This window comes from Myotis lucifugus, unplaced genomic scaffold (assembly GCF_000147115.1).
Source record: "Myotis lucifugus unplaced genomic scaffold, Myoluc2.0 scaffold_65, whole genome shotgun sequence".
NCBI classification, from domain to species: domain Eukaryota; kingdom Metazoa; phylum Chordata; class Mammalia; order Chiroptera; family Vespertilionidae; genus Myotis; species Myotis lucifugus.
Window position 1 is genome coordinate 4,169,232 of NW_005871113.1, and position 27,890 is coordinate 4,197,121.

At 49.1% G+C, this 27,890-nt stretch overlaps 2 protein-coding genes across 2 annotated transcripts; both read right to left on the reverse strand.

Moving 5' to 3' along the window:
- Positions 1-2,507: 2,507 nt before the first annotated feature.
- Positions 2,508-5,600, reverse strand: FAM71A (family with sequence similarity 71 member A). The gene has a single exon (XM_006089934.3). The coding sequence runs from the start codon at positions 4,379-4,381 to the stop codon at positions 2,627-2,629; it is 1,755 nt and encodes a 584-aa protein (XP_006089996.1). The 5' UTR covers positions 4,382-5,600; the 3' UTR covers positions 2,508-2,626.
- Positions 5,601-6,453: 853 nt separating this feature from the next.
- ATF3 (activating transcription factor 3) lies at positions 6,454-19,564 on the reverse strand. Its single transcript, XM_006089896.3, has 4 exons — positions 19,431-19,564; positions 12,623-12,866; positions 9,063-9,170; positions 6,454-7,881 (listed from the first exon to the last, which is right to left on the reverse strand). Exons 2-4 carry the CDS (start codon positions 12,860-12,862, stop codon positions 7,684-7,686), a joined length of 546 nt encoding a protein of 181 aa, XP_006089958.1. The 5' UTR covers positions 12,863-12,866; positions 19,431-19,564; the 3' UTR covers positions 6,454-7,683.
- Between the last annotated feature and the right edge of the window lie 8,326 nt (positions 19,565-27,890).

The following is a 27,890-nucleotide window of genomic DNA, read 5'->3' on the forward strand; positions in this document are numbered from 1 at the left end:
GGGAAGTATTAACCCACCCGCTATATTCATCAGACCTTGCTCCTTCAGATTCCCACTTGTTCTGATCGATGGCACATGCACTTTCTGAGCAGCACTTCAAAACATACGAAGAAGTGGAAAATTGGGTCTCTGAATGGTTTGCCTCAAAACAAGAAAAGTTCTATTGGGACAGTATCCACAAATTACCTGAAAGATGGGGAAATGTGTAGCTAGCAATGGACATTACTTTGAATAAAGCACTTTGCTTGAAATTATCGTGTTTTCTTTGATTACAAAAGCCGCCATTATTAACCGGTACACCTAGTATATACCTAGGAATGGACTAAATCTAGAGGAGAATCCCCCTCCTTCGCCAAACCCTCCTTCCTGTTCTGATTGCCAACAAATGCTGATGCACTTCTCTTCCCTTTCCTGAATAGCCTGAGGGGATGCAAGTCCTGTTCTTACTTTGTCTGGGGGTGCGGGGGTGGGGGTCAGGGGGGAAATCCTATATAATAAAAGCCTAATATGCTAAGTGTCCAGTTGTCTGGTCATCCATTCAACCAATCAAAGCGTAATATGCTAATGATATGCTAAGGCTGCTCAACTGCTTGCTATGACGTGCACTGACCACCAGGGAGCAAACAGTCAACCGGTCGATCAGTTGCTATGATGAGCACTGACCACCAGGGCGCAGACACTCTGACCGGTAGGTTAGCTTGCTGCTGGGGTCTGGCCGATCAGGATTACAAGATGGGCTGGACATGCCCTGGAGCCCTCCCGTGGTCCCTCCCTGGCTGGCCAACCTCCTGCACCCCTCCCCTGCCCCAGTCTTGCACCGGTGGGGTCTCTTGGCCTGGCCTGCACCCTCTCGCAATCCGGGACCCCTCGGGGGATGTTGGAGAGCGGGTATTGGCTCGATCCTGCAGGCATAAAAAGCTAATATGCAAATCAACTGAATGGCGGAACAACCGGTTGCTATGATGTACACTGACCACCAGAGGGCAGGCACTCAACAGAGGAGCTGCCCCCTGGTGGTCAGTGCACTTCCACAGGGGGAACACTGCTCAGCCAGAAGCTGGGCTCATGGCTGATGAGCGCAGCGGCAGTGCGGGGGAGCCTCTCCCAACTCTGCAGCAGTGCTAAGGATGTCTGACTGCTGGCCTAAGCCATCAGACATCCCCTGAGGGCTCCCAGGCTGTGAGAGGGCACAGGCTGGGCTGAGGGACCCCCCTCAGTGCATGAGTTTGTGCTCCGGGCCTCTAGTCTACACTAATAAAATACAAACATGCAAATTGACTGTACCTTCACTCCGCTTTAAGCCATGCCCACCAGCCAGTTGGAGTGACTATATGCAAATTAACCCAACCAAGATGGCAGCTGGCAGCCACGGAGCTGGAGCAAGCAGGAGGCTTGGCTGCTCCAGTGATGGAAGAAGCCAAGCTTCCTGCCCGCCCTGGCTGGCTCTGAGCTCCACTCACGGCTACAAAGTTTCAATTATAGAAGGTAAATAAATCCCAGAATTAAAAAGAAAAAAGAAAAAAAGGAGAGGCTGGGAGCTTCCGTCACCGGGGGGCTTGGCCAGCCTGAAAACAGCCCTCAGCCCCTCACCCAGACTGGCCAGGCACCCCAGTGGGGACCCCCCACCCTAAAGGGGGTGTGGCCAGCCTGAAAACAGCCATCAGCCCCTCACCCAGGCTGGCCAGGCACCCCAGCGGGACCCACACCCTGATCCTGGACACCCTTCAGGGCAAACCAGCTGGCCCCCACCCGTGCACCAGGCCTCTATCCTATATAATAAAAGGGTAATATGCAAATTGACCCTAAGAGCAGAACGACTGGGAATGACTAGTCACTATGACACACACTGACCACTAGGGGGCAGATGCTCAATGCAGGAGCTGTCCCCTGGTGGTCAGTGTGCTCCCACAGGGGGAGTTCTGCTCAGCCACAAGCCAGGCTGATGGCTGCCAGCACAGCGGTGGTGGCAGGAGCATCTCCCGCCTCCTCAGCAGCACTAAGGATGTCCGACTGCAGCTTAGGTCTGCTCCCTGCTGGTAAGTGGACATCCCCCGAGAGCTGCCGGGCTGCCAGAGGGATGTCTGACTACCAGCTTGGGCCCGATCCCCCAGGGAACGGGCCTAAGCCAGCAGGTGGACATTCTCCGAGGAGTCCCATACTGCAAGAGGGCATAGGCTGGGCTGAGGGACCCCCCCCCCCTGCCAAGTGCACAAATTTTTGTGCACCGGGCCTCTAGTTGTTTATAAAAAGGATAGGGAAATGGTGGAGGTAGAGCTTCCCAGGCCATTGTAGGACTTTCAGCCATGGCCCTGGGAACAGGGCCAGAAAGGAGTTGAGGCATGACAGAGCCCTCCTGCTGGCTCTGCCCAGCATGGGTGAGGGGGTGCTGCTGTGGACTGGACATGGGGCTCTCAGGCTGCAGCACAGTTGACATCACAGAATCTACTGTGAGTACTGTGAGGTCACTGCTAGACCAGGGGACATAGAAATTCAGACAGAAAGCAGCATTGTATTGATTGTATTCAGACCCTATGATCTTTATTTAAAATGCAGTAAGGAAAGCTGGAATAGGCTCTCCAGGGATCCTCCCCTGAGCCCTGGTCCGCTTTGCAGCTTCTGGGTCCTACTAATAGGGTTCAAAGGTCACTATCTCCATGATCTCAGATGTTGGACTGTCAGTCATCTCCAGTCCCTGGCCACTCTCTCCTATCTCTATGATGCTCTCCATGCTGTTCCTTCCCATTGTCTTAGCCAACTTGTCCACATCCCTGCCGTGTGGTGAGGTCACTGTTTTTATTGTAAGATTGGCTTTGACATTCCTCCAAAAAGAGCTGATACTGCTGAGTCTTTTGGTTGTGGAACCTGAGTTACTTGTAGACAAGCTCCTCCCTGGTTTGTGAGAGGTCCTGGAGTCGTTGGTGATGGGAGCAGAGCTGATGACTCTGTGCATGGTGACAGGCCTGCTGCTCCCCGGGCTGCTGAAACGTGGCTCTTTTTTGTCATTTCTCTGCCTGGCTAAGAACCAGCTAGATGGTTTTCGAAGGATTTTGTCACCCCCTGGCTTTTGGTGGCTTTCACTTGCCCTGAGGTGATGGGGACTCCTGGGATCTTTGTTCCTTTCTCTTCGCTCCCTCCAGTCCTTTCTGCTCTTGCAGGCTTCAGCCGTGGCTGGGGACGCTCGCTGCTGCCTTCCGGCCTGTTCACTCACACTGCCTTCCTTGGGCAAGGTTGCGATGAGAGGTTGTGTGGCACGGCCAATAGCTATTTCTCCAACAGTCTTGCTGGTCGGCTCTGCCTTTGCCCTTGCAACAACCATGCTGGTCTCTGGGGAGAGGCTAGTGTTGGAAGGACTCCCTGGGACCTTATTGGCAGCACCTGCAAAGGCCATCTTAATGCTCTTGGGGGACATGTTGGCAGCATCTGCAATGGCTATGCTGGTGCTGCTCCCCCCTGGACCCTTGGCGGCTGCCCCTGCTATGGCCGTACTTAGTTGTTCAAGGGCAGCAGATGTGGTTATTGCCATGCTCAGAGCGCCTGCTGTGGTGCCTGCTGCCACCCCTGCTATTGACACTTTGTCAAGCTCCATAGGTTTTGGGTTTTGGGTGGCTACATCAGGCATGGCAGTGAATCTGTAGGAGTCATATTGGATATCCTCCCCTCCAGCAAAAGCTGCAGAAGTGGCCCCAGCCACCTCAGAGACCACGTGGAGGCTTCTGATGCTGACCTGGTCCTGATCCTCTTTCCCTCGGAGATCGGCCACTCTCTGGCTCCTCTTGTCCTCATCCTCAAACACAGGCATGCATGCCATGTTCCCGGCAGGGTTGGTGTAGGTACTGTTGTGACTGTCCATTGGTGTCTGTAGGAGGTGAACGAGGTTTTCCCAGCCGGCAAAGAGGTCATCCCAAGCGTCCCGAGGGGAGCACAGCTGCAGGTAGCAGGAGCGGCCAGTGGCGAACTTCAGGCGCAGCTGTTGTTTCTCACGGTCGTGAATGGAGATCCGCACAAACTTCAAGGGAAGGAGCCTAGTGAGCTCCAAGGTCTTTGCAGCCTGGCGGCTTTTTCCCGTGGGGACTCTGCTGCGCCCTGCATGCTCTTCCCAGCCGGTGGCCGGGCGGGCCAGCAGCATAACGTCTGGGAGTGGGAGGATGGGGCTGGTGGACGCGATGCCCATGGTCAGAATGCGGACATGGTTGTGCACATCGACCACCTCTCCCCTTCTCGTGATCTGGATGAAGTCGCTCTCAAATATAGGTGCGTGCTTGAAGATGTCATATTCTCCCTTCTGCAGTTGGCGCTGCAGTTTTCCCATGGTGGTGTTGAACATGCCCATGTTGGAGCTGTTCTGGGCCGTGTAATATGGCAACGGAGACTCCCTGTTCATGGCTTTGTTATATCACAGCAAGCAGTGCTGATGAGGCAGGTTCCTGGGTCTTCTCTTTCTTGGCCTCGTTGGCAGCAGAGGGAGCAGTAATGATCCTGGGTCTCGCAGATGGCTCTGCGGTCTCTCAACCCCCCCCAACCCACAGGGACCCCTCCCAGAGGCAGGGTGGGGATGGGGCACAGATGCTTGCCGTGGGGATGCTAGAGGGCGCCTGGAGCCCAGACTGAACCTCATCAAGAATATAGAGATGTAGAGTGGGCTTCCTCTCCGCTTCACCTCGCCTCCACCTCTGATTTTTTTTATTTCCCCAAGAGGCTATGAACTCCACTCTCTCAGCCCACACCCCCTGTGTGGCTATATTTATACTCCACTGCCCTTTGTGACCTGTCACTGTCTCCTACCCCTTTGTGCTCATCCCCTAGCCACCCCCTCAGGACAGGGCCACTGTCATTTCCCCAGACACCCATTGACCCCACAGAGGACAGGCTCACCCTGCCAGGGACTCAGGTGGGTTCCAAAATAAAAACTGGACAAAATCTGTAGGAATGTAGGGTGATGGGATAAATTTGAACCATTTGAGCTCAAGGTTTAATTTAATGAAATAACCCAGAATTGGCAGTCTTGGTCCCTAGCCCATCCTTTCATAAAATCTCAGTAAATGTTAATGACAACAACCTTTAATAATAACTTTAAGAATTGCTTCCCCTAGGCACCATGCTATGTTCTTCACACAGAATGGTGAGAATCCATTGGGTTTGGTGCTGTTGTTACCCCCCCCCCCCCTATTTTACAGGTGAAGAATTTGAGGTTGTATCACTTGCCTAAGTTCACACAACAAATGGCAGTAGAGGCAGTATTTGAATGCAGGTCTAGCAAGTCTTTGTTCTGAACCACTAAGTACTTTGCCTCACAAAGGAGGCTTGGGCTGACCAAATGTTTTCAAAGTGGACTGATTTAACTACCTCCAAGAAGACCCATTTTGTGCATTATTAGAAGTTGCATGATTAATTCTATTATGTGTGCATATTATGGAGAGAATCCAGGGCAGTGGTTGGGCTGAGCTGGGAATTAAATTTTCCAGTGGGCCGCCCTGGCCAGTGTGGCTCACTTGGTTGGAGGGTTATCCTGTACACCGAAAGGTTGCGGGTTCAATTCCCAGTCAGGGCATATACCCAGGTTGTGGGCTCACTCCCTGGTTGGGGTACCTACAGGAGGTAACCAATAGATGTTTCTCTCTCACATTGATGTTTCTCACATTGATGTTTCTCCTCTCTCTCTCTCTCTCTCTCTCTCTCTCTCTCTCTCTCTCTCTGAGTTTTTCTGGGACTGGGACCTTGGCACTTTGCATAACACCCATTCTCCCCTCATTTTTTTCTGGATATTTGAAATACATATTTGCAATAATGAGACACACATCTGGACATTATAATGAATGCAATTCAAGTGAATACTTCAAGAGAAGTTCTGTGGCCGAATGGAAAGGTGTCCATGGCTCAAGTTGAACAACAGGTGTATGTTTTAGGCTTTTGTACTTTCAGAGAAACTGATAGTTGAGGTATTTAGCAATTCAGATTTTATAACAAAATCTATCTTAACACCAAATAGTTGGTCTAAGGCCGTGGTCGGCAAACTGCGGCTCTTTGGCCCCTTGAGTGCGGCTCTTCCTAAGCCTTAGGAGTGCCCTAATTAATTTAATAACAATGTACCTACCTATATAGTTTAAGTTTTAAAAAAAAATTTGGCTCTCAAAAGAAATTTCAATCGTTGTACCGTTGATATTTGGCTCTGTTGACTAATGAGTTTGCCGACCACTGGTCTAAGGGATATGCTTGGTGCTGTGTTCCAGGGTTTGTTAATGAGAAATTGAGCATCAGATGCCACAGACCGGGGAACAGGATTGAGAGTCAACTATACCAGCTTGTGGCACCCCAAAGAACAAAGGGACACTTAGAAAATATTTAAGGCTAAATAACCACCCCACCCCTACCACCCCCGAGGGAGAGGAAAGGGGCAGGAAAATGACTAGACTTCAACAACCAACTGATTTTAAATCACAGAAACCAGCACAACACTTAAGTTTACCATATATTTGTTTCAATATTTATTATATTGACAGGAATACTAGGATAAATAAGTAATATATTTTTTCTTACAGAAAATTGTAATGATACTATTGAGTAGGATTAAACACTCTGAGAATTTCACAGAAACATCAGAATTTAAACAGACCAGAGTTCTCGTGGCCAGTGTGAATGACCTCTCACAGCTGTACATGCTCTGGGCCAGATTTCTATAAACATCTGCATGACAAAAACAATGCCATTCACATCCAATAATGCGAACGCCTAGGCATCACCTAGCTTCAAACGCACCTCTACTGAATGTGGTTTTCAACTGCAAGTAAAGGAAAATGGAATATTCTTTGGCTCTTACTGGCCTAGGAATAACTCCTGACCTAAACCACTGAGCAGAGTCCTAACCTTTGGAAGGCGGACTTTCTGCTTTCTTCCTGGGACAGAGGGCCTGCAGTCTTGCCCAGGAATTTTGCACTAATGCCTGAGTGCAAAGGGAAAGGAGGCCTGCTCTCTTGGCACAAAATGGCACTGCTGGCTGGCAAAATTCTGTTCTCCTGGGCTGACAAGCTCTGCCAGCCACCTGAACATTTTGTAAGACACTCCACATGATAGTAGTCCCTCAAACTCTCAGACGCTAGATCTGAGAAAAGTCTCGAACAAGTCACACCAGTGTTGTCAGAGCACACATCAGGAGAGCACAATGCTTAGTTATGAAACAAACGCCTTGCACACAGTAATTCCTGTACATAACAGCATATTGGCTAGAAGCACAAGCCTGGCCATTGCACAACTTTGCTAAAAGCCATTCTCACTCCATGTCCCCTACTAGTGACTGTGGGAGTGGCAAGGGAGGAGGTGGCCCCACCCACCCACCCACCCAAGATACAGACCCTTCTGCATGAATCCTAATGGTGGGAGTTCCTGTTTTTTGTAGAATCCAGATGAAAGGTGGGCAGGACACTAACCAGGGGTCATCCGGAGAATCCAAGAATGGCTGGTATGTTAAGGCCTAAATCCTGGAGTTGAGGCAAAAAATGCCCTTGCTCTGGTCCGAAGTCCGCTCTGGGGCAGAGTGGAGAGGCCCAGCTGAGTCACCGAGCCATCCTGCCTCCACAGTTCTTTGCTGCTGGGATTTGAGAGGAAGTCAGATCTCAATGGCTGCAGGGGTTTGGATGTAAAAGGAGGATGCAATGAGGAGTCCCCAGTTGCCCCCATAACCACAACTGCTTAGCTCTGCAATGTTCCTTCTTTTATCTGTTGGATAAAAAGGTTTCTCTCATCTTCTGGAGTCCGCCCATTCTGAGCCCGGACAATACACGTGGGCCGATGGAGGTTAAGCATGTATATCAAATGCTGCTTCTCATTCTTGAGCTCCTCAATTTGGGCCTTCAGTTCAGCATTTACACTCTCCAGTTTCTCCGACTCCTGAGGGACAAGCAACAGAGCTATTAGGAATTGAGCCAAGGTACAGCAAGGAGGGGGTGGCCAGGGAGTGGCCCCTGGGTGATAGGGTAGCATCTGGGACATGTGGGGTCTCATCTAGTTGGAAATGGCCTGCAGAGGCAACGCCATGGGCTCCCTGCTACAGTGCCCCACGAAGCCGGAGCAGCAGCCTTAGGTTTGGGAGAATCCAGACTCTGGAGAAGCCTTAGCACTTAGAGGCTTCTTTAGCGATGCCCTTGAGTTTCCACTCAAGGTTGAGGCAGGCTGTGACTCTAATAGTAATGAGGCTGCAGTGGAATCAATGGTTCAGAGGTCTCCTCTGATGAATCCAATAGCCCATGTGCAGGTCTTCTGGACCTACAAGGGCTTTGGGGGCTGAAGCGAAATCTGGGCTCATGGTGCTTAGTCTTCTGAGTCACTCATTTCACTGAGAAGCTCATCTCCCCAGAAAGAATGTACATGGCAACACACAAATTGTCTTAGTTTCACTGACTCCCTAAAGCAATCAACAGAACCCTTGGGGACCTGTGGAATCTGGGTGATGACTCTGCCCTGGCCTGTCCATACTTGGGGGAAAAAGACATAAATACTGGAAAGACTACAGCATGAGCTGCCCAGCCTGCCACAGATGCCGTTCCCTGTAGGAAGGGGAGCTGGCTGGATGCAGCCAGAAGCTAAAAGCCTATTGGGTGAGCCAAGGAGAAGGGCTGCAGAGTTAAGAATGACCCAGGAACACCAGGAAAGTTTAATCACTGCTTGTGGATTAAGGAAATAACTTGTTTTGAAGAGATTAATTAAAGGCGTTTCATAGTGAGCCAAATGAGAGCTGGCAGCTCCCTTTTCTCAGGAGAACGGGCGAGTGAAGCCTCTTTGGGCTGACATATCCTGCAGCCTGGAAACTGCTGGACATGTAGGGACTGGCCGCGTCTGCTGTGGTTTTTAATTCACACACCTGCTTTCATACATTCAGAGTCCCATTCATTGTGCTAACAGCTTTGCTAACTCCTCATTCAGCCACTGGCATTTCTGCTCCCAGCTACAACACCCTTCTTGGGTAAACACTTCTGGGTAGGAGGCTTCCTAACTCCCCTTCAGATCCTGACATGAGGTCGGTGGGGGACAGGCATGAGCAGGAGGTCAGGGCAAGGCAAGAAGACACTCACTTTCTGCAGACACTCTGTCTTCTCCTTCTTCTTGTTTCGGCACTTGGCGGCTGCAATCTTATTTCTTTCCCGTCGCCTCTTTTTCCTTTCATCTTCTTCAGGGGCTACCTGTAAAATCCAAGAGGCACCTGCTTAATGGGAGGCAAGAAATGAGACCCATCTCAAATACACTGCCTTTTATTGCCAGCAAAAACTGGCAACCCAGGGCAGCCATAATGGCAAGCCCCAGACTTACACAAAACCCCGCCACACACATACATTATTCACCCTTAAGAATGAATAATGAAAATCAGAGAGCTGTTAGTTAAAATTATATTGTCAATATTGGTAAATCAAAATGTAGCTTATTTTAAAAATGTATTTGGATTTTGAAATAGGAGTGTGATATCCAAATGGATAGCTATTGGTAATAACAGTAATCCTTTAGAACAGGAAACAGATTCTGTTTGGTAACTATGTCCTTTCCCCTAGAACCAGGAATGACTTCAGTAACCTGGCCACCTTGTCCTCTCCTCTCTCCTCCCCCCCCCCCGCCCCGTTATTTTGATTCAAGACCCAAGGGCAGCCCATTCATCTCTATCTTCACCTGGAGCATCAAAGCACCTACTTCCTGAATTCAGGAGATGCCCATGGGGCTCCTAGAGAAGAGAAACCCAAGCACAGTCCCAACCAAAGTGGCATTATCAGCCCATGGCTTGGTGCCACCAATGATTTAACTTGGAACCATCCATTGATTTAACCTTCCCCTGTGCTTCCCCCTGAGCCAGCCCTGGGGCTCCTCAGAGAAAAAAAACCCTATCCTATTATAGGATCTGGTGCTCTGGAAGTTCACTATGATCCTGACTTTGTCTGAGGACTGATGAGGAATCAGCAAAGTCTGGCTGCTGGACCTGGCTTCAAGACCAGAGTCCTGCTGGGGGGAACATCACGGTGGGCTGAGTGGGTAATGGTTTTTTAGGGTGCTAATGGCAGACTTTGTCTTGTCACTTGTCACTGCTCTGGACAGTGGGAAAGGGTGTGGGAGCCACACCTCAAACCAAAGAAATCCTGGCAGCCATACTTGCCTCACATCTGACTTATTACTAGTCATTTGGATTAGAGGAAACTTGACTTTGTTTGTACTGAGATGGAAGGCCTTGCAATTTAGAGAAACAATGCCCAAGGGGGAAATATTGTGAGAGAAATTCTACCTTTCATATCCTGGATCCCAGAACCACACAGGCAGACATTTAGGTTTAGACTAAATTGCCTTGAATCCCAGCTTGACTACCTATTATCTGTGAGACCTCGGGTAAGTTATCATGTTCTTCTGAGCCTCAGTTTCCTCATTTGTAAAACAGGATCAATAATCTTATGATGAGGGTCAAATTAGTAAACGTAAATGCTTTGCACAGTGTTCAGCTTATGATCAGTGCCATGTAAGCTTTAGTTATTATTAACATCACCATCTACGTCTTCATCAACAACTCAGCAATTCTAGTATTGCCTTTGACATTTTTTCCTTGACATTTCCTACAGACATTTTTGGGTAGGTGGGGGAGGACTCAGGGTTTTCTCATGTGAGGAAGTACTTGAAAGGAGAGCACATCTCAGAGTCACATTGTCAGAGATGAAAAAGCCTTTCCAGAGGCCATTCAGCTCAGTCCTATCAGTTTAACATGGAAACGAGTTCAACCAACAAATAAATACTGATCTATTCATGTAGTTACATGCCCAGGGAGACCTGGGAATCGCCAGTTCATGGTCAACAGATCAGTAGGTACGAAACCCTGATGTCCTCCAGGCCTTTGGTTCCTTGTCCTGTGTCGTCTCCAGGTCACAACTGCCTCATTGCACCATGTGGCCTCCCCAGAAGTGGCTGGGACTGGGGAACAGGCTCGTGCCGCCCAAATACACGGGATGCCTATGGATTTCAGAGGCTCAGTGTCTTATTTTACGTTGAGGATTACAGCAGCCAAGGGGACCAGAATATTCAATAGGTCAGTTGGTGCATTTTCTTCCCAGTAGGAAAATCTACTTGTTATACTAGCCTAAGGTCAGAAGATCACTTGAGGAACACAGAATCACAGATGGGTGGGTGGCTCTAAGGAGTTTTTCCACAAACCAGGCTGCCTACCTCTTCCTTTGGAGACCCTCAAAATATCCTTCAGAATGCTCTTCTTTCTATGGTGGTCCTACTACTTCCATTGCACTGTTATCTCAAGATATTTAATTATAAAGTTAAAATAAATATTCCCTTGTGTGTCATAATATCCAACCGGCACTGTCCACTATTGGGCTGGGTACCGATGACAGCCCCTCAGGTTAATGAGGGCCCAGCCAGTGCCCCTAAACACAGCATCATACAGTAGTCCCCTCTACCAGTCACTGAACTATCAGCCAGGTCTTTTGTTAGACCCCTAAAAACTATCATTTCTTTCACCCTTATATAGATTCATAAAGTCCTTATTTATAGAATCACCGCCCCTTTTATAGAATCATAAAGATTCTTAACCAACTTCCTTTAAAACTCAGTTCCTTTTTGGCCAGTTCCACGACTCCAGGTCCAAAGGCAGTGTTCATGCCAGTTAAGCCCCAAACACTCCCATCTTGTGCCCATAAGGAAGGCCAACAAAACACCCAAGACCTCAGCTCTGAGTTCTTGAGCCACCACAGCATCGCCAGCAATCACCCCTCATACTTCTCACCATGTCTGTTACTCCAGGTGTCTTGTAAGAGGTCGCTGAGTGGCGAGCAGTGCAAGTGTGAGGGACAGACGTGAACTTGGAGCAAAATCTGGTACCAAGGCTGTGAGCATTACACACAGTTGTGAGCGTGGCTGGGCGTCCTTGCTCCATAGTCTGGCCACCTGGGTCCTTGTATGATGGAATTAAATACACTTGGTGCTTTTTTAGAACGATTGGACACAGAAGGTGAGCTCACACAGGACCATGGCTTTAAATAACATCCATATGCTGGTGGCTTCCAACTCTGCACCTCTAGCCCGGATTCTCCTCTGAACTCCTATCCCACGTATCAAACTGCCTCCTCCCCGGGGCATCCAATAGGATGGACTCCTGTCCTTGCCCAATGTCCCAATTTCAGCAGCACATAGACGTGCCATCCTTACAGTTAGGCCAGAAGTTTTGGAGCCACCCTGGAGCCCTCCACTTGGAGCCCTACTCCATGTCCAATCTGCCAGCCAATCAGCTTTACCTTCCAGACAGACCCAGACGCGACCACTTCTCCACACCTCCTGCTTCCATACTGATGCAGACCTGCCTTTGTTTGCCCGGATTACTGCAACAGTCTCATTTCTGTATTCTGCTTCTACCCTTGTCCCTACTGCCCATTCTCAACATGACAGCCAGGGGGACCACTCTCAGTCCCCCTTTGCTGCTTTATTTTTTTCCTTTGCTCAGTCTCACATATTATGTATTTACTTCGTGTATTACCTGTCTCCTCCCAGCAGAAAGTAAGCTCCCTGAGGGCAGTAGTTTGTGTTTTTCACGCTGCAGCCCCCTGCATGTGGTAGGTGTGCAGGTGTAGGAAAAACACATGCTGAAAGGACAGACACCTACCTGGGCTTTCGTGACTGCCATCTCAAAGGGTCTGCTGCTGACAGTGACCGACTCCAGTGCAGAGGACATCCGGTGGCAGAGGTGCTTGTTCTGGATGGCAAACCTCAGCTCTTCCTTGACAAAGGGTGTCAGGTTAGCAAAATCCTCAAACACCAGTGACCCAGGAGGGGACAGGCAGGGGACGATGGCAGAGGCACTGACTTCCGAGGCAGAGACCTGGCCTGGGTGTTGAAGCATCATTTTGCTGAAAGACACATCGAAACCCAAACTACTTCAGGGATTGGGGGCATGGGGCCAACTCCCACCACACCTGCGACCTCCAGCCCAAGTCCCACCCCCAGGGAAAGTCCCACCCTCAGGCTTGTTTTGTTTTCATTTCATGCCATCCTCAGCTTGAGTAAAACAGGTTCTTAAAATACACAGGTCAGTGATGTGGATAAAATGCCTCACTGAAGTTGATCAGGGTTGGCGTTTCAAATTCTCAAAAGCATTAGTGTTGGCTGGTGTGCATACATGCAAATGTAGCCTCAAACAATACTGAAAGAGGAAGAGCATTTAAAAAAGTGAAACTATTATGTAACCTCATTTCCAGTCTCTTTTTGAAAAAAGAAACTTGGCATCTGAAATCAAGTTGAAGTTGTCAATAAGTGGAAGTAAAGCAAGACGTGGGGGACCCCTGAATGTAGTAAATCTCTCTCTGACAATTCTCCCTCAGGAAGTTGGATCCAAATAAATGAGCATGAGGATGGTAACCGTGGCAGGCGAGTTTCTTTGTGCCAGTCCTTGGCAGGAGCTGGGGGCTAGGGTTTCAGATCACAAGGGACCAGTAGTAGCCCCTTTGTAAAGTTAAGCTTAATGAAGCAAAGACCTCAGAATAAAGTGAGGAGCTAAGAATTTGGACCTCGTCTGGAGGTCTTGGTCAGCCCTGTGGTGTCTGTGCAGAGCCTTGGTCTGGGGGCCAAAGGGGACCTGGGGCACTGTCTCTGGTGCTAAGGGGCAGTGTGACCTGAGCTCTCTGAGCCTCAGTCTTCAGCACATTACTGAGAGTTCCTATAGCATGGGCACTGAGTCTCTGCTGTCACTCTATCCCAGAGCCTAGCACAGTGCCTGGCCCTGGCTGCTCCCAATGCCTGCTGACCACTGTAGACTGCCTGACTAAATACATGAAATCAGGAAGGGGTGGTCAAAGCAAATGGCTTCTGAGGTCCTATCTACCTCTATCATTCTACAGCCCAAGGAATCCAAAGAGACAATCCTATATACTAGTAATAAAAGCCTAATATGCTAAGTGTCCAACTGTTTGTTCGACCAGTTGCTATGATGTGCACTGACCACCAGGGGGCAGATGCTCTGACCGGTAGGTTAGCTTGCTGCTGGGGTCCAGCCTATTGGGACTGGGTGAGATGGGCCGGACACACCCTGGAACTCTCCTGCAGTCCCTCCCTGGCTCTGATCATGCACTGGTGGGGTCCCTCAGCCTGGCCTGTAACCTCTCACAATCCAGACCCCTCAGGGGATGTCAGAGAGCTGGTTTCAGCCCGATCCCCACAGGCCAGGCCGAGGGACCCCATGTACCGGGCCTGTAATAGGAAAATAAAAGGTAGAAACAGTAACAGTTCCATGGTCCCCATAAATTTCTTCCCACCATATACTTCCTCCGTCACTGGCTGTTCCTGTTCCCCCTTGTCTAGGCAGTCAGTTGTCCAGGGGCGATGAGGGTGGGGATTATCTAGTTAGGGGCTCCCTGGAGAGTTCTTCTCAATCTGGGGATCTGTGGTCCTTAAGACAAATCCAACCAGACAGGAAGCCCATCAACAAATTGCTAACATTTAATGAGTGCCTCCTTCATACCAGAAACCTAATGTGATTTATCTCATTTAATCCTCATGAGAACCTAGTTGAGTTAGGTCCTAGCACCATTTTATAGATGGAGTAACTGAGATTTATACAAGCTAAATCATTTGCCTAAAGTCAGTATGAGGCAGCATCAGGATTTGGAATTTGGTTTGGTTCCAAAACTCATGTCCTTAATATATAGAATATAGAATATCATTCCACATTGCAAAAACAAAAAACCAGAGCAAATTTTTCATGGGGGTGGGAGTAGGCATAGGGGTGGTGGGGGTCCCGGAACTAAATTGCTGGAGGAAAGAGCCACAGGGGAAACTTGAACCCTAGGTAATGAATTCGCTGATCTTTCTATGTCAGGGTGCACACACAGGCTGCTGCCCCCATTCTGGCATATATATAAGCGGGCCTTTTATCTACAAAATTCCTAGACTGGGGTCAGAAGATCAAGATTTAAGGCTCACTTACTCATATGTCATCCTAACTCCCAGTGCCCTTCCTTCACCCATATAAAAGAAAGCTAATAACAGTCGTCCTATTTTCTCATCGAATTGTACAAGGAGTTGAGGAAATAATAATACACGAATTTGCCTTGGGAACATAATACAACTAGGGGGTATGCTTTTACTGGGCCTCCCAGGGATCTCTCAGGCACAAGGCTGGCTCTCTGACAGACACTCTGTGAGATCCAGGTGGGAGGGTGGCTGGTCACTCTCTTTGATCTCAAACACTTCTGAATAGAGCACCCTGACCTCTAACTCCCCCTTACAATCTGAGATATACTGTTGGAGGCAAGAATTCCAGGCCAACAAATGTCACCATTGACTATTCAAAGGAACCCAGGAAATGTATGCAACTCTTCTATAAAGCCCATGACATGAGTCAGAACTGAGGTTCTACCAGCTTAATCCTATAACTTTAGGATGCTGGGAGGGTACTTGTCTCTGGCAGGTAATAAACTCAGAGAAAACAGCCTTCTAAAGCCAGAGGCTTAAGATTCTCCCATGCATTCAGGCTTTCCCTCCCCTTCTAACTTCATTAAAAATCCAGTAGTTCAGGGATGGAATTCAAAGCTACCACTGGGCTTGCCTTTGTTTGGAGGACTAGATGGCTCCCTTCTACATGGGTAGTCTGAATTCCACACAGTTGTGTGTAGTTCCATTTCCCCACCCAACTAAGTTTATTAATGAGCTTTCGAGGCTTGAGGTCTGCTGTTTGGGAATTTTTCCCCCTCCTTCTTAGTGTAAAGTCAGCAGTCCTGATGAAAGAAAGTGAAGAATGTCAGTGGTATGGAATGTCTTTATGAAAAGCATTGGGTGGGCTTACTTGGGGACAGAAATGGGTTGTAAAAATGTTAAATGCTTTTCAGAATGTAAAGTAGTTCTATCTGTAGAGATTTGGGCTTTCTCCGCGCTCAGCTAAAGCTTAGGGTTTTTGTTTTTGTTTTTGTTTTTTTTTTAGTTTTTTGAGATACTTTCTTTTTACTTCTTTACTCAGGAGAACTGAGTAAAGGTATGATTCAGCCCAGACGCAGGCTGTCCCCCTACAAGGAAAACGAAGTTAAAATCTTCAGACAACTTTTTCCCGTGAATGTTGAGACCTTTTAACATCCCCCTCATTGAAGAAAACAGTATGTTTGGGGATTTTCTGAGTTGACTTTCTACATTGATCTTAAAATTGTCCACACTTGCTACAGAGCACTTGCATTTTGCTTCTGCTTCGTTATCTCTGATCAGAAATCACGTCGTATCATTGGTGGTTTCATCATTTTCAAGAAAGTGAAACTTTACTCATGTATTTCTTTAACTGGAAATTCAGCTCCTAGATTTTATTTCCTAGTAGCTACAAACAACTGTGTTGAATTTTCACTTTTAATTTTCCACTACCCACTGTTCATAAAACATCTTAAAGTCAGAAGCTAACATTGGTCTTTTGCTAACTTCATATCTTGCTTGGTCTTTGTCCCAGCCCACTTGAAGGTTGGAGGTATACGGCTGGGCTTCAGGACCAGATGTTCCCAGTGACAAGCTGAGTACCCACCGAGAAGCCACTCATGCTTTCAGGGCCTCAGTCTCCTCATCTGTGAAATGAGACCCATACCACCTGCCCGAGTTCCCTTACAGGGCTGTCAGGAAGGTCAGATGAGATTCATGAAGGTGAGTTTACACACATCCTGAGTCCCCAGTACTACTATGATTCCACTTTCCCCATTTCGAGGGAACTCAATGCTGTTGTCAATACAGCTTATTTATCAGGAATTAACTGGAACCCTCAAGATATTCAGGTCAGTCACAGCTTCTTTTGCACTTTGATTGACCCCAGGCTCCCCACACACCAGGTCAATTCCACCCCTCTATTTGCTGGCACCAGCTTGTCTCCTCTGGTAGAAAATAACTAGTTCTCACTAATGAAACCATTTCTGGTTTCTGTGGTGTCCTGGCTATGTACTTCCTCCTTTCCAGGATGGGTGACACTTGGAGTCACTGACCCTGCTCCATGCCCAGCCATTTGAAAAAGGAAGAAATCCTGGACTCTATCTAATGAAACAGAACACCTAATATTAGAGTCACCTAGGTCACGTCTTTATTTGTAATTAAGTAAAATGAGGTCCAGGAAGGTAGTGACTTGCCCAAGACCAAAGCTGGCGAGTGGTCCAGCTCGGGCCAAGCTGCTGACCACCCACCCACTGCTAATTTTCTTCCATCACCAACAGAGATCCAACTAACAAAGCAACTGGCCAGGTAGATTAAGGATCAAGTCAAGTAACCTGGCACCCACCAGAGGAGGCTTTGACAGAATTAGACCAGGAGGGAGTATAGAAGGAAGAGAACAGGGAGAGAGAAGGGGTTAGACCAGTGGTTCTCAACCTTCCTAATGCCTCGACTCTTTAATACAGAGTCGAGGCATGTTGTGGTGACCCCCAACCATAAAATTATTTTCGTTGCTACTTCATAACGTAATTTTGCACTGTTATGAATTGTAATGTAAATATCTGATATGCAGGATGTATTTTCATTGTTACAAATTGAACATAATTAAAGCATAGTGATTAATCACAAAAACAATATGTAATTATATATGTGTTTTCCGATGGTCTTAGGCGACCCCTGTGAAAGGGTCGTTTGACCCCCAAAGGGGTCGAGACCCACAGGTTGAGAAACACTGGGTTAGACAGAAGGATCCAAAGGCAAGGTAGCTGCCACAGGTGCTGAGTGCTGTGTCTTATCCACATGGTGGGCCTGGAGTGTTACCTGCCATGTTATCTCTGAAACCAGCTAGATACTTACAACTGCAAAACCTATACTCACCCCAGTCTTGGTCTGGAATATCCTGAAAGCAAGAGCCTCTGTGTTGTAGCATTATTCTACAACAAGTGCTAAATGCAACACAAGGAGACAGTAATATCAATTCCCCCTTCATTTAAAGTTGAGAAAACAGAGGTAACTGTCAGCCACAATGAAATAGGTGCATTGGGAGAAAACGTGGCAGGCAGCACTTCAGGCTCACAGTGTGGGCAAGAAATATACCTGTGGCCACAATTGGAGCCTTTGGATCCTTCCTGTCTTAACCGCCCCCCCCTTCTCCCTGGCTCTTGGCTCTCCCCCCCATCCCCATCCCCACCCACCCCCTATGCTTTAGCAACTCCTTTATTTGTAAGGAAGCATATGTGATCTAGGTAATGAAATTACAGAAAAGAAAGCGGTTAGGAAGTAAGCAGATGAGATGGAAATGGGGTATGGAGGAGCAGAGAAGGAGAACCAATCCAAATGGAAAGAAAGCTGGAAAAGGAAGAGATGTGCAATAGAGAAGTCTCCATTCCCCCTTTGCCTCAGAGGCTGGTCAGTGACATTAGATAAGAGACTCCCTCATTCAAGTCATACAAGACCCCCTACTACCTCCCCCCTTTTTGAAATTACACCACTCTAGAATCTGAAAATCTTCTGGCCAGTAAGGACCTTAACGGTTATCTGGTCCAAACACCGTCTTGCCCTGGCAAACAGGCAGAGGGGGCCAGCACTGTGCAAGTGCCCACATCTCCCAGCAGGGGATACTGAGGCCTCAGGGTCATGGCCACTAGACCACAAAGCCATTCTCTCAATTATGAACATGTGGCTTCGCACCTTCGCTTTCCCTACGGCGGGTCTCCATGGAGGAAAAGCGGAGAAATCTGAGAACCCGCCACAGGAAGAACCAAAGCCACAGGTATGAGAGAAAGGCGTGAGCGACTTGGGACAGGAAGTCTCAGGCCCAGGAGCCCGACCCGTCTGTGCCGGGAGCCCTCTCCGTCTTCTGCCGAACGACAGGACCGGAGCGCCCGCCACCTCTAAACTTAATCCCAACTAACTTTCGCTCCGGCTGCCTGCGCTGTCCTGCTGCCCCGCGCTTCCGAGTGCGCAGGGCGACTCCCAGCGGCTGCGGCCGCGGCCGCGGCCGCGAACCCGGTTCCTCGGTTCGGTTCCATTCATTCCGTTCGGCTCCTGGGGCAGCCCTGCCGTGAGCCCCCAGCTTCCGTGCCGCTCTGCGGATCTCGGGAAGGCTGGGATCGGGAGTGCCAGTACCGCGGCACCAAGCGAGGGATGGAGCGAACAGCGAGCTGGAGAGCCTCGGACACCCGTGCGCAACACACCTCCGCACGCCTGCTCCCAGAGGGGTGGGAAAGCGCCGAGGCGGAGAGGAGCGGTGTTCCCAGCCTAGCCGAGAAGCAGGAGCCCACCTCTCTATCAACAGGAACCCTTTGCGCCCCAAGTCAAAAGAGAAAGTTCTTGGCGAAAAACTTTCTGAAGCGCCGAAGAGCAGCGGTGGCTGGGAAAAGTTCGGCCAGAGTTCTTTAGAAGCCGGAGGCTGGGGTCGCGGGTCGGGGCTGGGCCCAGGGGGCGCGGGACTAGTTACTATAGGGGCGCAAAGGGAATGAAAGCGAGCCACCCTCTCCGGCTCACTCACTCGACTTTCAAGCGCTCACCTCTGGTCTCCAATCGGAGCGGCCAGGGTCCGGAGGGCGGGCAGGGTCGGGACGGGGTCGGGCTGCCTGTCGGTGGGGCTGGCGGGCGAACACCCGGAGCGCACGGCCGGCGCGCGGGCAGACGGGTCCGCTGGGGCAGCGACTGGGAGAGTGCTGTGTAGTGCCCGCCTCGCTGCTTGCGACTGTGGCTGGGAGTGCGTTGCATCACCCCTTTTATAGCCCTCTGGCTGGCGCCGCGCCAGATTATACTCCAGTCCCAGGCTGATGTAATGCTATTAATAGCTTTCCCCGAGAACCAGCCGAACTAGACCGGGCAAGGGAGGGGGCTGGAGGAGGGGCCAAAGTGGAGGTGTTGGGGGGGGTTGGGGGGGGGAAGAGGTGGGGACTGGTGATGCAAGCGCGGGGAGGAGCCGGCCCGGGAGCGTCCTCCGGACTCGCGCGCTAGGACACAAACCTTCCCGCCCTCTCTCTCCATATCAGGACAGGAGTCGCTCGGGCTGGCCGCCAGATGTGCGTACTCGCTGCTGCGTGTTCCAGGCATGAGCCAATGGTGCCCAAGCCAGCTGCATGACTCCACCGCGCTGGCATCTCTCCCTCCGCTAGGTGGGGGGACAGGGGCGGGAGGAGGGAGAGGTGAGGGGGGACGGCGTGGGGTGGATCTTGGCCGCAATCCAGTCGAGGTGAAGCTGGGAAGCAGGCACATCCTTTCTCTAAAATGAGTGATCATTTTTTGGAGCTTCGGGAAAATACCCCCTCCCCCGCCAAACGCCTCCTTCCACGTAGGGGGCGGGGTAAGAACTGTAGGGTTAGCCTCTGTTGCCAGAGAGGTGCCCAGAGGCACCTACAGCGAACCCACACCGTTACCCGCCGTGGGTGACCTCCGCGGCTGGGACCGCGAGAAGTTGGCGAGTTAACCCAGAGCAGAGTGCAGTGCTCGGCGGGCAAGGTGGGCTCGAAGCCTCGTCGCACCCCGCCCAGGGCAAATGTAACAGCCCCGAGGCGGGTTGGGAACCCGACCCCCGGCGAGGGCAAATAGGACCTTAAGGGTTAGGATTCTTTTTTTTCTTTAAAAAAACACAAGCGTTTGAAATTGATAGTGAAATGAAAATGACCATGGAAAGATGAGAGCTGGAGAAATCAGAGGCAACCCAGAGAGGGACTCAGAGTGGGGCTGAAGCCTCGAGGCCAGGGAGAGGAGGAAAGATGAGGTGCGTTGGTCTTATTTAGGTGCTTAGGGAAAGCGGTCTTGGGCTTTCACGTATTTTGTCACGCCCAGAGCGACTGGGCTGGGACCGGACCGCGGGGACTGGGGACGCGCGGACAGCTGCGGAAATGAGGCCCCCGAGTGTGGCGGGAGAGGCGGTGTCCCGTGAACCCAGGTCCCAGCCGAGGCTTCAGCAGAACTGGATTTGAACCTTAAAATGACTCCTTTGTTCGGATTCCCCGACCTTAGCTGTCTCGCCGGCCCATGGACGCATATATGTGGAAGCGAGTGTGCCCCTCGCTGTTTTTGAACCTGCCAGGGAGGGAGACCCGTGCGTGCCCGTGGGGTGTGGGGGCACAGCCGGGGGCAGAAGCAACTGCTTCCGGCTGCCTCTTGGAAGCGAGGCGAGCGAAGGTCCAAGTTTAGTAATTTGGGGTGAGAACCAGAAGGGTCTCGCTCGCTCGCAGCCCCACCCCACGCACCTGCAGTCTTCTGCTCTTAAGGTGGTGATGGAGGGTCCCGTCAGCCTGTCTCGCTCGCTCTCTCCCTCACCCCTTACACACACACACACACACACACACACACACACACACACACACAGTATCTGTGTCCCTTTCTCCGGCCCCTCCGATTGTCCAACAGCCTGGGGCAGAGACCCTCAGAGCTGCAGGTAACCGCGTCTCCCGCATCCGGCTTCCTCTTCCTAACCCCAGCCTCACCCAGAACACCACCCCCCACCCCCGCGCCCCGGGCCCCAAGTTTCGGGCTCAGGACACGCCGAGGGCGACCTCGGAAATTCCTTCTGTCCCAGGCCCGACCTGGAACCCCGGGGTTCCCCGCAGGATCCCCGAGAATGTTGTTCGGGACGGGATAGGGTTTACAGCTGTGTCGCGCGGGAAGCACTGGGCGATTGTTTTGCTTTACTTTTCTCCATGGTAACGGCTCTCCCGGCCACACCCTCCACACCCAGCCCCCTCCCGCACTCAGCGCCCCACACCCCCAGACCCGCCCTCCCGCCAACGCGTCGCGTAGGCTGGTAAACTCCGGGCGGGCAGGCAAACTAGATTCGAATGAAAGGCGTTTGTCCATTTAAATGAAAGGTATTTGGGACTCTCTATTTATTGGGTCTACTTATCTACTGCCTGGGATAAAAGACACCATTATAAAGAGAAATGAGATGGGGGAGGACACGTGAGAGCTTTCCCCTTCTGTTCCTCTGTGAAATCTTTAACCAGTTTACATTTTAAACTCTGAGCCACTCATACACCCAAGCCAGATGTGTGGAGGTGAAGTCCAGTCCTGTAGGGGAAATATAACTTCAGGAGTCGGATACACAACAGCCAGACCAGCCTGCGCAAACCAGTGCAAGAGGAGGGTAATGAAGACGGAGAAGTCCGCAGCCTCTGCGGTTTGTTTTTGTTACCATAGTGCCTCCTGTTCCTCTTAGGAGTCTTGTTTCATTCTAATAATTCTTGTTTTTGAATCTTCAAGTCACACCTGGATAGAAATGCGGCCAGCTGGTCACAAGTCTGAGGCTGCTTTCTCTGCCAGCTTTCCCACTGAAACTCTAAAAGCGATAAGAATCTAGACACAGAAGTCAGTCCACCCCCTTGTGAATGAAACTCTTATCTAAGAAAAACAGAAAGGACGCCTGCCTGCCTCCCTGCCCCCAGCCCTCCGGAGAGCTGTGAAATGCCTGTCCAATGGCGGACTGGGAAAGTGGAAAGGAAGCGCCCCAAGGTCTGTGTCGCTGAGGGGTGAACAGTACCTGCGTCCTGTGCGTCCTCAGTTTACCCTGATTTAGTCCTGTGTGCACCCTCCACACCGTGAGGAGGGGCAAGAATAGCTCCCCAGACTACAATGCTTCTCTACACAAAAGCAAAGAGTCGCTGCCTCCGGAGAAGGAAGCCCTGGCTTTGGTTATTTCAGGGGTTAATCCTCAGTGAAGAGGGTGAAGCAGAGACTTGAATATTGTTGAGGTTTCATGCTGGAGAACCGCCTGGGGAATCCACATTCAGACCAGCCTTAGTATGTTTTGCCGAGTGAGATAAGAACTGGAAACTTCATGTTGGGGCATGTGCAAAAGGAAGGGAAAAATGTTAAAAGGGGAGGGGTTGGAACTAGGCAGCTAAAAACAGCCCACTCGTGGCAACCGAATCTAAACACCAAACATTGCAGGGAGCCAAAAAAAAAAGTCCAGAGATATTTAAAGATTTTAGCAGTTTCTTAGTCCAGGGAACAGTTTCTTTCCACTCCTCCCCCCACCCCATTACTCTTCTTCAAACCCCAAGATTGTATTACTCACAGAGCTCTGGAGAGGCACATTAAACACAAGTTAAAGTTAGTCAGGCACTAGCAGTAAGTCAGTCCTCGTGGCTCAACCCATTTCACCTCAGAAAGTGTGGGGTAGCCCGGCCCGTGTGGCTCAGTGGTTGAGTGTGGACCTCGGAACCAGGAAGTCACAGTTTGATTCCTGGTCAGGGCACATGCCCGGGCCACACTGGGCTCTCCATCCCAGTGTGGGGCATGCAGGAGGCAGCCAATCAATGATTGTCATAATTGATCTCTCTCTCTCTCTCTCTCTCTCTCTCTCTCTCTCTCCCCCCCACCCCTTCCTCTCTGAAATCAATAAGAATCTATTTTTTTAAAAATATATTTTATTGATTTTTTACAGAGAGGAAGGGAGAGAGATAGATAGTCAGAAACATCGATGGGAGAGAAACATCGATCAGCTGCCTCCTGCACACCTCCCACTGGGGATGTGCCCGCAACCCAGGTACATGCCCTTGACCGGAATCGAACCTGGGACCTTTCAGTCCGCAGGCCGACGCTCTATCCACTGAGCCAAACCGGTTTCGGCAAGAATCTATTTTTTTTAAAAAAAGAAAGTGTAGGGTACATTTTCTTTTCTATTCTGTTTTCCAAAGCCCACACTTGAACTCAATTTGAATAGTGGACATTACTAACTTCAGAGTCTACAAAATGGGCCTCCTTAGGAAACACGGGGAAGGATTGCATAATGGGCTTTGAAGTGTGGAACTGGCTGTGTCACCTTGCATAAGTCATCTCGCATTCTGGCTTAAGTTTCCTTAGCTCAAACAGAGCACCAATAACAGTATCAAACACGTAAGTTTGTTGGAAGGCTTCATGAGGATGGGGCACACAGCTGGTCCTCAGTAATGGTGTCCTTAATTATGAATCAAGGAGGGCTTTCTGGGGATACCCCTGAATCTCTCCCAGAGCCCATTCTATCCGCTAGTCTGTGACAAACAATTGTAGATGAAGTCAATGGAATGGTCATCTTCAGGGGCTTGGGGATACGACTCCACACACAGAAACCAATGAGCGTGATCCCTGTTCTCCACCCTCAGCAACTCTAGTAATTCAGGGGCTCTCCTCAGTGCATGGAGGACCAATGACCCATGCAAAATGTCCTGGGCTGGGAGCAGGAGATTTGGGTTTCGGTAGGGTTCTGCCTTTGGTATTCTTGAGCAGGACATTCCTCCCTTGGAAATGAGGAGCCCTGGGCTGAGCTTCTGTAGAGCCATCCTGAAAAACCCTGGCAATCTATCCTAACAGAGTTGGAGGGAGAGAAGGTGTCAGGGGGGAGGCACTGAATTGCACAACGACAGACCCATTTCCATAATCTCTTTTCCCCTCCAAAAAGCTAGAGAAATATTGTCTAACTTGACTCTCAAACACAGCCTATGGTCCTGACAACCTACTCCCCCTCTCTCTCAATCTCTCAACACTTCCAAGAAAATTTGCCCCTGAACTTTGTGCCTTATTAGAGAAGAGAGTGTAAGAGCCCCCAAGCAGGGATTGCATTGTTGGGACCTTTTTTGTGTGTAATCAATCTTCAACAGCCATAGACATCCACCTTGGACAGAGGACCAAAGCCCAGGTAGCAGCTACTCGCATTTAAGTGTGGGGATCCTGGAGCCCTGGGTACCGAAGATGGACTCCCAACAACCAGAATATTAGCAGGAATCAGGAGACCTGGGACCCACTGGGAGGTTTCCCTCTAGCCAACCGAGTGGCTTCCATAAATCATAAACACTTCATCTGTGTTTAAAATAGGACTATTTAATATCAACTCTGTCCAAAGGATTGTTGTAAGAATCAGTGAGATAACAGATATAAAAGCGATTTGAAAATAATTAAAAGAAGCATGCTTTTAAAGATTCTTTTGGGAGAGCTTTTCTTAGTATAAATTTTTTTTCCGTTATGAAAATTGGGAAATAGGCAGGAGAAAAAAATTACCCCTAATCTCAACACTATTAGCATGTTGGTGTGTTCCTTCCAGTCTTCTCATGCATATGATTTTTAGAGTTATGGTTTGAGATTGCATGCAACTTTGAAATTTGCTCTTTTGCTTATTATTCTGAATTGTATGTGGTCTTAATTACCATCATATTTCTTCTCAACACTATTTTGTCATATTACTGTGAAATGTAGCATATGTACAGATGATTATAGAGAACATATATATATATATATAATTCATTTTAATAATAAAACCAACATCAAGAACCCACCACTCAAGTTCAGAAATAGACCATCACCAGTACTTAGAAGCCTTTCTGTGACCATTCCTGATCACATCTGCCTTTCTCCACCTCCCAGAGGTAACCACTATCCTGACTTTTATTACCATAATTTTTAATGGCCAATAGAGGTGGTATGATTTACTCAATCATTTTCCTACTTTTAGCGTTTAGGTGTTGCCAATATTTTGCTAGAGTGTTATATAAATTTAAATCTTTATTATGGAAGAGCAGGTATCAAATTTTATCATTGCCCAAATTGCTTTTTAAGAGCACCCCAGGCAGGGATTAGAGAACAGGTCTTGATTTCTATCTTCAGTGCTACACAGGGCACAATGGAAAATGGAAGGTTCCTCAATGATTGTGACTACCTGTACCTTTTCCTTGTTTCCTAACATCCAAATAAAAATATCCTGCAGGCACTTTCCCCCACAGAGCTTCACCTTTACCCCTTCCCCTCTCTACTTTCCCACCCCAACCCCTTATTTTCTCTTCATCCTCCTTAAAACAGAAAATCCCGGCTGTACCATGGTGATTGGTACTGAGGCAGAAGAGCTGGCACAATGATTCTGCCCGTGCCTTCCAGTAACATGCTTACTGGAGCTCGGGTAACACCTCAACTCGGAAATTGCTATGCCAGCTGGGGGGCATGGGTGGCATGGGTGATACAAGGTAGGCAGCCACGGGAGCAGGTTCCTGGAATCTGGTGGTGCTGACTCTCTGAACTGTAAGACACCAGAGCTGAAAGGGCCCTGGAAGTCATCGACTGCCATCAAACTGCGAGTGAGCATGTGCATGAGAGCACCAAAGTGCACTAGAGCCGGGAGGTGCACAGGGGATCTTGCTGGAGTATCTGTCTTAACCAGTGTTTTAAATATTGCCTTAAGTAAACAAGTATGGATATAAATGTGTCACAAGAATTTTTAAGGAAAGGAAAAATATATCAAATACATTTTGGGCTTGGAACGGGCCACCAAAAGTTATACTTCTGGCCTGGCCTAGGTGGCTCATTGGTTAAGCATTGACTTATGAACCAGGAGGTTACAGTTCAATTCTCTGTTAGGGCACATGCCCAGGTTGTTGGCTCCATCCCCAGTGTGGGGCTTACAGGAGGCAGCCAATCAATGATTCTCTCTCGTCATTGATGTTTCTCTCTCTCCCTTAATTTCTGAAATAAATTATATATATGAAAGTTATACTTCTGGGACCCTAGGGGGAATGGTTCCCTGTCTTCTGCCTCTACTAGTAAGTGTAATACTCACTGTGTCCAGACTGTGGGCTATGCCCTTTACATATAGTTAATGCCTTTAATCCTCACAACAACTCTATGAGGTAAGTACTGTGAACATCTCCATTTTATAGATGAGGAAATTAAGGCACAGAGAGGGCAAATAACTGCCAGAAGTTACACAGCTAGGAAGCAGCAGAGCAGGAATCAAGCTCAGGCAGTCTGGTCCCCCGAGTCTGGGTGCTTAACCACAAGACGTACTGCTTCTCAGCAAGTACTCATGGGAAACTTGGGATGCTCTGATGTGGCTCAGTGTCCTCATTTAATGGGTGGGGTTATTGAGCTCAGAGAGGAAAAGTGGCTCTCTATGGACTCAGAATCATAAATTCTTACACTAAAAGGAACCTTAGCAGCCAGATTTCTGAGCACCCATTTTTCCCTTTGCCCCAGGAGATGCTCCATTACCAAGATTGGGGCCAAGGTGAAGAAGAGCTGGTTGGAAGAGCGACTGACAGCATTTCAGGGACTGGTGGCTAGACATGCATAGCATTACTGGAGCTGAAAAGGTGAGTGGTGGAGGGGTAGGAGGGCAGAAAGAACCTGGACGTCTGCACTCAGATAGAACTGAGTTCAGTTCCCCACACTGCCAGCTCCTATTTGGCTTTGAGTGAGTCCTGAAACCTCGGTTTCTCCTGTAAAATGAAGACATCTATCTTACAAGGTGATAGGACAGCGATTACCGAACAATGCACCCTCAAGTCCTCTATGTAGGAGATAATCAATAAATGTTACCTTTCCCCTTCATTATGCCTTACCCTTGAAGCTAACAAGTCACAAAGAACCCTCATACATCAGAAATGCCTGAGCCCCAATGGAAAGCTCTCTCTCAGACTGATTTACTGACTGATTTTAAAACAAATTTTTAAAAAATCAATGTGAAGCCAAGTCATATTTAGTAATTACTATTTACCAAGCACATACTACATGCCAGGCACAATGGAAAGCACTTTAAAAAATGCCAAGTATCTTATTTCATCCTTACAATAACCCCGAGAGGTAGGTATTATTATTTCAGTTTTGCAGATGAGGAAACCAAAGCTCAGAAAGGCTAAGAAAATTGCTCATAGGCATTTGATTCAAACCCAGGTCTGCTTTACTTAACAAGTTCTGTTAAGTTAACAGGAGCCTAGAGAGCTTTACATGTGTTTCTTTTTTAGCCTTGTCCCCCTCCCACTCCTGTTGAAAATGGGCACCCCTGCTTTACCAAAGTCTTGTTGAGTGCATGGAACGTTCTAGAGTTGACATTACCAGAAAATTCATACACCTGAAGTCCCAGAAGATGGCCACTTGACAAATTCTAGATCCTTGTGTCCATCTGCCAAATTTGCAATTACTCCATAATTTGCTTTAACCACAAACATAAGCCTTGCTATTGACTGAGTAAACTGAGTAGGGCTTTTTGGATTTTTATTCTGTTTCCC

Excerpts from the sequence above, each read along its gene's own strand:
- FAM71A (XM_006089934.3), bottom strand. The coding sequence starts at position 4,381 with ATGAACAGGGAGTCTCCGTTGCCATATTACACGGCCCAGAACAGCTCC.
- ATF3 (XM_006089896.3), bottom strand. The coding sequence starts at position 12,862 with ATGATGCTTCAACACCCAGGCCAGGTCTCTGCCTCGGAAGTCAGTGCC. Across the intron at positions 9,171-12,622 it reads TGGCAGTCACGAAAGCCCAG|GTAGCCCCTGAAGAAGATGA; the intron begins GTAGGTGTCTGT and ends TGGATTTTACAG. Across the intron at positions 7,882-9,062 it reads AGACAGAGTGTCTGCAGAAA|GAGTCGGAGAAACTGGAGAG; the intron begins GTGAGTGTCTTC and ends CTTGTCCCTCAG.